Source organism: Chaetura pelagica, unplaced genomic scaffold (assembly GCF_000747805.2).
Source record: "Chaetura pelagica isolate M959 unplaced genomic scaffold, ChaPel_1.0 scaffold3, whole genome shotgun sequence".
In the NCBI taxonomy this organism is placed as follows: Eukaryota; Metazoa; Chordata; class Aves; order Apodiformes; family Apodidae; genus Chaetura; species Chaetura pelagica.
The window spans coordinates 6,925,578-6,934,696 of NW_009952974.1; the positions used below are offsets into that span (position 1 = coordinate 6,925,578).

The 9,119-nt window shown below is 59.2% G+C and overlaps 2 protein-coding genes across 2 annotated transcripts in view; both read left to right on the forward strand.

The window, feature by feature from the left end:
* The window catches only part of WNT6 (wingless-type MMTV integration site family, member 6), an 11,749-nt gene extending 5,511 nt beyond the window's left edge, over window positions 1–6,238 (forward strand). Inside the window, exons 2-4 of the mRNA XM_009996070.1 lie at window positions 2,317–2,537; window positions 4,954–5,255; window positions 5,541–6,238. Of these exons, the coding sequence (XP_009994372.1) occupies window positions 2,339–2,537; window positions 4,954–5,255; window positions 5,541–6,002 (963 nt within the window). The 5' untranslated portion in view covers window positions 2,317–2,338 and the 3' untranslated portion in view covers window positions 6,003–6,238. The remainder of the gene's footprint in view (window positions 1–2,316; window positions 2,538–4,953; window positions 5,256–5,540) is intronic.
* A 588-nt stretch (window positions 6,239–6,826) lies between these two features.
* The window catches only part of WNT10A (wingless-type MMTV integration site family, member 10A), a 29,392-nt gene continuing 27,099 nt past the window's right edge, over window positions 6,827–9,119 (forward strand). Inside the window, exon 1 of the mRNA XM_009996257.1 lies at window positions 6,827–6,846. Coding sequence (XP_009994559.1) covers window positions 6,827–6,846 — 20 coding nt within the window. The remainder of the gene's footprint in view (window positions 6,847–9,119) is intronic.

Sequence of the window (9,119 nt, forward strand, 5' to 3'; positions counted from 1 at the left end):
CCGCCCGGGCCATGGGTGGGGACCCCCGCGGTGCTGAGGAGCCCCCCGCCGCCCCCCGGCCCCGCGGGGCTGAGCTCTTCTTCTTCCCAGCCTGATCCATTGGTCCGGGGTGAGCTGCAGTTCAGCATTTGATCTGACGGCCCCGGGGGGCTGGCGCATCGTTTTTATATGAGTACAAAGAGTCGTCTCTTAATGAAAAGTCCTGTCCTGGCTCCACGTCTTTCCCACCCCGCTGGAGCAGACAGCCAAACCTCCACCATCCTGTTGGGGATGTTGAGAATCCAAGGTCCCCAAGGAGAGCAAGCTCGGGGCCCAGCATGGAGGTTTGAATCCCTATGTGGTCGTTGTGGAATGGGACTGGACAGGCGCACTGGTGGTTTTCCACATGAGCCTCAGTTTCCCTATCAACACGGGACCTGTGCCAGCCCAGCCACAGCTCTGAAATTCTTCCCCAGTTGCCCTGTCACTTTGCAGAGGTGCCTGTGCCTCATGCAGCAAAGGGAAATGGAGCTGCAGGGAACAAAGAGAGATGAGCACTCCCTGTCAGTGCTGTGGGCTTGCCTCAGTTTCCCTTCTGGAGGTCACCTTTCCAGCCTGCACCTCTCAGTCAAGATGTTTAACCCTGTAAACTTCCTGCCGAAGCATAAAGGGTTTTTTTTCCTGGCTGTGCAAGAGGTCATGTGTTCCCAAAATTCAGGTGGGGTGTGGTGGGCAGGAGATGCAGGCAGCTTGGGGGCCTGTGGCAGGAGGACCCTCGTGGAACCTCAAGCTTAAAATAAGGGGCTCAGAGGGGGTTTGCACTAGGGCAGGATGATGAGCAAAGTCTTGCAGCCTGGTGTCCCAAACACAGCCCCCCCAGCCAAGTGAGAATGAAGAGGAAACCCGGAACATAGTTAAACACTGGGATTCAGCTTGTGATTTTCGAGCCCCTGGGGCTTGGACAGACTATAAAGGTCTGGGTTTGGAAGCTGCAGTGCAGCTGGTGCTCCCCAGCAGCACAGGCTGCCTGGGCACTGCTCTGCAGGGGACCCCAGGGAACTTGACCTTGCATTCCTCGGGCACCCCAAAGCACTGGGGGATCCTGAGTCCAGCCCTGGGGTCCTGCGGGCACCCACAGCCAGGAAAAACATGTCATTGAGCAGAACGAGCCCTGAGTCTGCAGGAGCAGCACTGGAGGCAAGGGGCGGGCTGAGAGGGGCTGTGTTTGGGCCATGCCAAATTCAGGTGGCCCATGGCCTTGTGGTCTCTGTGCCGTGGGATGGGCAGCGTGGGTGGGAGGCTGCTGGCACAGTGTGCCCATCTTCTGCCTACTGTGGCTCTGGCACTGCCTGCAGCAGAGCTGGAGCAGCGCCCGCCCCGGCACGGGCGCAGCGCCGGCAGCCTGCACAGCTGCACGAGCCGTGCCACGGAGGGCACTCCAGGCAAAATATGTGGGGAAAGTACAGGAGTTTCTGTAGCCAGCAGCATGCCAGGGAGCACGGTATCGTGCTTAGACTTTGCCTCCCAGCCCAGAGAGCATTGCATCTCACTCCAGCTGTGCTGGTGAGGAGGAGCTGCCTCTGGCACAGACCCAGCTGAGACTTGCCCTCCCATGCTGGCATCGACAGGGCTGGCGATGCCACCTGCATCCCTCCCTCACACACCCGTGACCTCCCATGGCTCCGCTCCCCTAGGGCTGTTGCCTCGGCAGGGGGAGGCAAACAGGGGAGCCTGGCCAGCAGCCAAGGGGCTTTATCGCTGGCAAGGTCACTCAGCTCATCTCCCACGGGGTAAAGCATTGAGCCCCCCTGGAGAGGGAGGGCACACTAAAAGCTCTGGCTGGGCTCCCTGCTGTGCCCACGGGGCTCTGAGAGCTGCAGCTGGACCAGGCATCCATCACACCACAAAGCCAGAGCTGTGCCAGATCAGCAGCAGACCTGAACAGCAGGTGCTGAGCAGCACCATGTCTCTGTCACCTCCCACTGGGGACACTGCCATCACTTCCAGGGATGTCTCCAAGGGCTTCGAGGTGCGGAGTGGCATGTGCTAGCATCATTCTCCAGCCAGTCCCTCAACTGGGCATCTCCCCCATTCCCTGGCTGGTCGGCCAGGGAAATGCATCCCTTGGGTCCTGGCACACAGGTGCCACCCATAAATTTTGCTCTGCTCTCTCTGCATACGTCTCCCTGTCCCCTTGTCACCCTGGCTCAGCACTGAGCCAGCACTGCTCCATGGCCTTTCTCCATCCCTGGGAGCGGGTCTGTCTGTGCCCCATCCCCACCCTGGTGCCCCTGGTCTCAGGTGCTGGTTTTGCTCTGCTCGCTGTCCCTCCTGCAGGGCAGTGGGGAGCCCCCTGGTCATGGACCCCAACAGCATCTGCCGCAAGACAAAGCGGCTGGCAGGGAAGCAGGCAGAGCTGTGCCAGCTGGAGCCAGAGATCGTGCAGGAGGTGGCCAAGGGCACCAAGCTGGGCGTCCGGGAATGCCAGTATCAATTCCGCTTCCGCCGCTGGAACTGCACCAGCCACAGCAAGTACTTCGGCAAGATCCTGCAGCAAGGTAAGGCCAGCACTTCCCAGGCCTCCTATCTCTGAAAAAACTTTCAGCCACCCAATCAGGCATCTCCCTGGGATTCCTGGAGCAGAGTCTGGGTGTGCAAACTTGTGCGTGTGTGTGTGCACATGTGTAAAGGGTTGCTCAGTGCTCCCCTGTGCAGTCACGCTGTGGTTTTACTGCCAGGACATGTCTCCCTGTGTTGTAATGAAGCAATTACCAATGCTCCCAGACAGCGCGGGGCTTCACAAAGCCCAAGAATGCACCCTCGTCTGGCAGTGATTTATGGCTCCCCTGGGACCCAGGGGTGTCCTGGGGGAAGGGGCCCGGGTGGGAGGCAGCCTGCATCCACTGAGAGCTGCCCCTTGCCCCATGGGTGCCCTGCAGATTCTCTCCTCCTGGTCTTGGAGGGAGTAGAGGAGAGGCATGCGTGCCCCTGTCCTTGCATCCCTGGGTGGGCATCCTGATGTCACTATAGGATGGGTAGATCCAAGCCAAGTGGGTACAGTGGCCTGAGCCCAGTCCAACTCCATCAATGCCAGAGAAGGTGCAGAGTCAGGGGGCACCTGTGAGCCTGTAAGGGATGGGAAAGCCCTGCCATGCTCCCCAGGAAGAGGGACTGAGAGGTGGATAGGGAAAAGGGGGGTTGCTTAGTGGGTGGAGAGTGTAGTTCTGCCCCTGTTCCCATGCTGGTCCCTGTGCTGAGGAAGATGCAGATACTGGAGCAAGCTCTGGTCTCCTTGGCCTTCCACATCTCCTGCTGGTGCACCCACCAGGCCAAGGGCAGAGAGGGTGTGCCTTTGGGCCTTGAAGGGGGGTCAGGGTACCCTGGGGACATTGGCAAGGGAAGAGCACCCTGGGTGCTCAGCAGCTGTGGGTAGCAGTGGGGGACAGAGTGGGGGACACGAGTGAGACACCACCCTATGATGATGTCATTTAAGCAGCTGATTTTCGAGCTGGAGTTCCCCCCAATACAAGGACCTGTATTCCGTCAAGGGGCAGAGAGCAAGGACACACGGGGGACAATCCTGCCTCTGGAGTTGCCCATTTTCACACTGACCTCACAGTGAGGCTGGTGGGATCTGTGCCACGCAGAGCTACAGGCTGGAAGCAGGGTGGTGCCAGGATGCCAGGGCAGACCAGAAAGTGAATGGGTGGAGCTGTCGGGTACCCATGGGCAGCTTAGGCTGGGGGAGACGCAGGAGCACGAGGCATGAGAATGCTGAAGAAGCCACCACACTCTGGCCCAGTCTCACTGCTGGGGTGGTGGAGATGAGCAATATCCTGGGGACAGTGGTGAGTTTGGGAGCCTCTGGCACACTGAGGACATGTGACATCCCAGTATGGATGTACCCAGAGCTGCATCTTGGGTGTCAGACACAGAGAGCTTGCCCTGTACTGAGAGATGCCAGCAGGCACTGGCCTCCCTATGAGCCTGTAGGGACTTCATAAGCCATCCCAGCATTCTTGGGGTTCTCAGCTGTCGCTGATGGGCACTTCCCACCCAACAGTGGAGGTGGTGCCCGGAAGCCCCTCTTCCCACAGCCCCCAGGTCAGAGTGCTGGAGATGGAAGGATGGCACACCTCCCAAAACACACCTTCTCTCCCTCTTCATGCTATGGGCACTGCCTGCGTGTCACCACCCTGGGCCAGCCCTGCCCTGAGTGGGCAGGAGTTCGCCTGGCACCAGGATGGGGGGAACACAGGAGCCCCCTGAGCCGGGTGCTGCGCCCCTGCTGCCAGAATCCCCCGCTGGCTGCGGCTGCGAGCGGCAGGTCCAGGCAGGGGAAAGATGCTTGGAATTCGTGTCCTGAAGCAGAGAGAGACAGGAGCAAATACTAATAATAAATAATCCTGCAGGTTGGAGGCTGTGCCGGTGGAAGGAGGGGGGCAGGCAGTGCCCTGTGGCAAAGCAGGTATGGGGGAAGAGTGGGCAGCACGGCTTCATGGCTGCCACCATGCAGAGAGGCAAGGGGCACCAGCCCTGGCGTTGCAGCACTTCTCTCCAGGTCTGCAGCTGGGGAGGGGATTTTTACTGCTTGGAGGGACACTGCAGGATGGTGTGAGGAAGCTTTGGTTATCACCTAGGATGCTCTTGCCTGCAGCCAGTATCAGCTCACAAAGCTCCCCTCTTTTCTGTGGAGCATCACCAATCCTAGCGAGAGGAGGTTTGTCGACCTTGGGCCCCTCCAGCTGCGGTGGAGGAATGCTGGCAGGGCCAGGCCATCCCCCAAATTCTGCGTAATCTGCTTGTGAGAGACAGTCCCTGCTCCAGGCAGCCCTGCTCGGGGTGGGTGCACCACTTGGGGAACAGCACCAAGCACAGAGGAAGAGGGAGAAGGGAAGGCTTGAGCACCCATAGGGTGCCAGCAGGCAGAGCCACGAGTGACTTGGCATCCCAGCCCTGGTTGTTCCCCTGCAGATATCCGGGAGACAGCCTTCGTGTACGCCATCACGGCGGCCGGGGTGAGCCACACCATCACTCAGGCCTGCAGCATGGGGGAGCTGCTGCAGTGCGGCTGTGAGCTGACCCGGAGCCGGGCCCCCCCCTCGCCCACGGCGGGTCCGGGCGCCGAGGGCACCGCCTGGGAGTGGGGGGGCTGCGGGGACGACGTGCAGTTCGGCTACGAGAAATCCCAGCAGTTCATGGATGCCAAGAGCAAGAAAGGCAAAAATGACATCCGAGCTCTCATCGACCTGCACAACAACGAAGCCGGGCGCTTGGTAAGGTCCCTGCTGTGCTCCCTGTCCTCTGCAAACATCAGCCCCCCATGCCCCTACCCAGCTCAACCCTGCGCCTTTATTTCCCCCTATCCACGTACCTGCACCAACTTTGGATGAGATGTGGACCCAATACCATTAAAGAACTTTGAAGGTGCTTTTGAAACCCTCTGTGCCCCTCCCAGCCCTTCACTGGGCCACAGCAGCACCAAGACTCAGGGTTTTGGCCAGGGGTGCTGGGCAGGGAGGTGGGGGACCGTGGGTTGAGCGTTGCCATCTCTTCCCCAGGCCGTGCGTAGCTACATGAGGACAGAGTGCAAATGCCACGGGCTGTCGGGCTCCTGCACCCTCCGGACCTGCTGGCGAAAGATGCCCCATTTCCGCGAGGTGGGGGACCGCCTGCTGGAGCGCTTCAACGGGGCCTTCAAGGTGATGGGGGGGAACGACGGGAAGACCCTCATCCCCGTGGGCGACAACATCAAACCTCCTGACAAGCAGGACCTCATCTACTCAGCTGACTCTCCTGATTTCTGCTCAGCCAACCGTAAGACGGGCTCGCTAGGCACCCGGGGCCGTGTCTGCAACAGCACGGCCATGGACACGAGTGGGTGCGACCTGCTGTGCTGCGGGAGAGGGCACCGGGATGAGACGGTGGTGCTGGAGGAGAACTGCCTTTGCCGCTTCCACTGGTGCTGTGTGGTGCAGTGCCGCAAGTGCTCTGTCCGTCAGGAGCTCAGCCTCTGCGTCTGATGGCCTGGGGTCGGGCAAGGACAATTTTGGGGGCCACCCCCAGGCTCACCCTGTGGCCCTCCTGGGACAGATACAGGTGGAGCTGGTGGCAGGGACACTGGGAGTGAGGCCAGCTCTGTGCCCTAAGAAGTCCTGTCTTCCCCCAGGGACAGTGTGGGGCTGCCTGGTGTCCCCACAGCCCCCGTGGTGAGGGCTGCAGGTGCAGAGCTTCCACTAATAAAGCTATTTAAAGCCGGTGTGCCACAGCACTTCCTGGGGAGGGCTGGGAAGCACTGACTGGGAAGGGACCAGCTGGAGAGCTGGAGAGCAGTCCTGCCACAGCTGTGAGTCCCTGTCAGCTGGACTCCCTCCAGCCTCCTGTTGGTGCTTGTTCTGCTGAGACCTGTGGCACAGCCCAGTTCATTTTTGATCCACTCTTTGCTTTACTGCACCACTGTGGAGCCAGGAGATGAGTGTGAATGAGGGCAAGCACTCTTCTATCCTGCTCTGCAGCTCCCAGGCTCCTCCCATCATCCATGGCCATCATCACTTGGAGATGCCTGTCTCCCATCACCATCTGAGCTGGAATATTTGATATGAACTGCAGATAATGGTTCCTTCCACTCACCCCTCATGCAGGAGGTACAGGTATCTGCCCTGACACTGTGGTGATGGGCTGTGAGTTTCTTGAAGGTGTCCTCTCTTCTTTTCATTCTATTTTCAACCACCACTGCTGCGATGCCTGGCACAGAGTAGCCCTATGTGGCACTGAAACTTTGGGCTTGGTGACATGTGCAGCATTCTCTTGGCCTGCCTTGGACCATGTGCAGCCTCACCTGGCCATCATGGTGCCAGACATGTCTTGGTAACCTGATAAGCCTGTGTTTCTTGGAGGAGCAGCCTTCCTGGCTTCCTATCTGGCTGCCATCCCTCTGCTCCAGAGGTTCCAGGAGTCCTTGACAGGTTCCCTCTCATGCTGCAGGGAGCCTGCAGGAACTGGTTTCTCCAGCCTTCCCCAGAACGGGGGTTTAGGTCACTGCAGAGGGGAACTGCTTGCCTGGCAATGCCACACTGGGCTGAGGAGCCCCTGTGGGATGTCAGCAGAACCAGAGCCTGGGCAGAGGTTCACGTTCCCATGTCTGCCCTCAGTGCTGTAGCCATGCAGGGCATGGGGGCTGTGCTGCTCCACCCAGCTGCAAAAAGGCTACTGGTGCTCTCAGCCGAGGTTGGCAATGCCCTGTGCCCGGGGTGCTGCCAGGCAGGGCAGGAGCAGGGCTCACAGCACTCTGCAAGGCACGGGGAGCAGCAGTGGGGTGACACCCACCAACAGGTCCCTCCTTGCCTGCCCTCTGGTAGCCAGCTGGGAAGGGCAGGGGAAGCAGGGTGATGGGGAACCATTAACTTGGACCAGCGAACACTGAGGCAGGAACCTCTAAATCTTTCAGCTGCAGCTCTGCAGCTGGAAATTCCCTCCTGGCTTGCCCACAGAAGTGCTGGGAGAAAGGAGGCACTTGGGACTCCCAGAAACTCCTGGCCACACGCCCACCCATGGGAATGCATGGGTGGGTGTGAGCGGGGCTGGGTGGGTGCAGATGAAGGTTCCTGTGGCTGCAAGCAGCTCGGCGTGCACGTGTGTACGCGTGTAGGTAACATGTCTCCACATGTTCACGACCAGATGTGTGCGTGTGAGTTTGTGTACACACCCATCAGTGTGTGTGTGAGCCCCTCGTGGGTGTGCTAACAAGTTGGCCCGTGTGTCTTCATGCAAGTCAATGAACACACAGCGAATTGTCAGGATGTGCGTGCCAGCGACACCAGCCCTGTGTGCGCCTGTGTGTGACTGTGTTTATTTGCATGGGTCTTACTTTGTGCAGGTGTGTCTAGGACATGGCAGACATGCGTGGGTGCAGGAGGGCCCTGCAGGAGGGGAGCTGCAGAGATGCAGCGTCCGTATGCTGGAAGATGTGAGGACCCATTTTGTAGGTTCCTTTGAATTAGAAGCAGGGGAGCACACCTCAAGCCCTGGGCTGCCCATGAGGGGAGCTCAGTTCAGGCAGATCCTGTGAAGATTTGAATCACTCTTACTCTCCCCCACAGTCACCCCATTGTGAGGCCAATTATAGTGGGTGATTCTGAATCCCTTCATGAGTTGTTGGAGTGCATGTGTTGAGCCTGGGAGAGCTCCATCCCAGTTCTGACCTTCAGCAGACTCCTTCCCTTGAGTCTGCCTCAGTTTCCCCAAATGGACTCCTTTCATGTGCCTGGCTGCATAGACATGGCTCTTGAGGTCTGGATCATGGATAAATCCATGAAGACAGGTAGTTCTTGTGGGTCCTCTCTGTCATTGCCTCAAATCACAGGTTCTGAAGTCTGGAGAACACAAAAGCCAAAAATGTGTAGGAGGAAGAAGCTGGAAAATTGAGCTAGCACAGAGTCAAGAGACTCTCACTTGGAGAGAGGTGCATGGATACTGATTGTGGCATGATTCCTTCACTCCTCCAGGGTATCTCCAAATGCCTAGTGGAGAAGGGTTTGCTCTCGTGGGGGCTGCCATATTCCTGACACTTCCTCCTGCTGGCCCTTAGTTGGCAGAGACAAATCTATTCCCTTGGCATCCAGAAGAGACCCTGGCATAATTAGGTGATGCTGGTAGCAAGGCAGGGTCTGGACCTGGCCCAGTGGTGTGGAGAGGGCTAAACAGCCAGAGGAATCCCCAAGCAATCTCTCAGCTCCCCAGCCCTCTAGCAGTGCCCCCAGCTCCTCAGACGTCCAGGAGCTCTCCAAGAACTCCTCATCTACTAGGACCCCATCTCAGACTCCTAGCAGCACCCCAAGCAGCCCCCAGGACCCTTTCACCCCCTACCACTCCTCCACGTCCCCAGCAGTGCCCTGGGAACCCCCCAGATTCCTGGGACCCTCCCAGATTCCTAGAAGACCCCCATCTCTCCAGATCCCTGGAAACCCTCTGAAACGTCTCAAGAGCCCCCAGGTTACAGCCCGGGGGGGTAGCAGCATCTTCTCCGTAGCCGTGGCAACCTGGGATGAGGGGCGGGGCGGGTGGCGTCTTGCAGGGCGACCGCGAGGGGGCACTGCGGAGCGGGAAGGCACGGCGGGAGGGGGGGTCCCGGGGGGCATGGG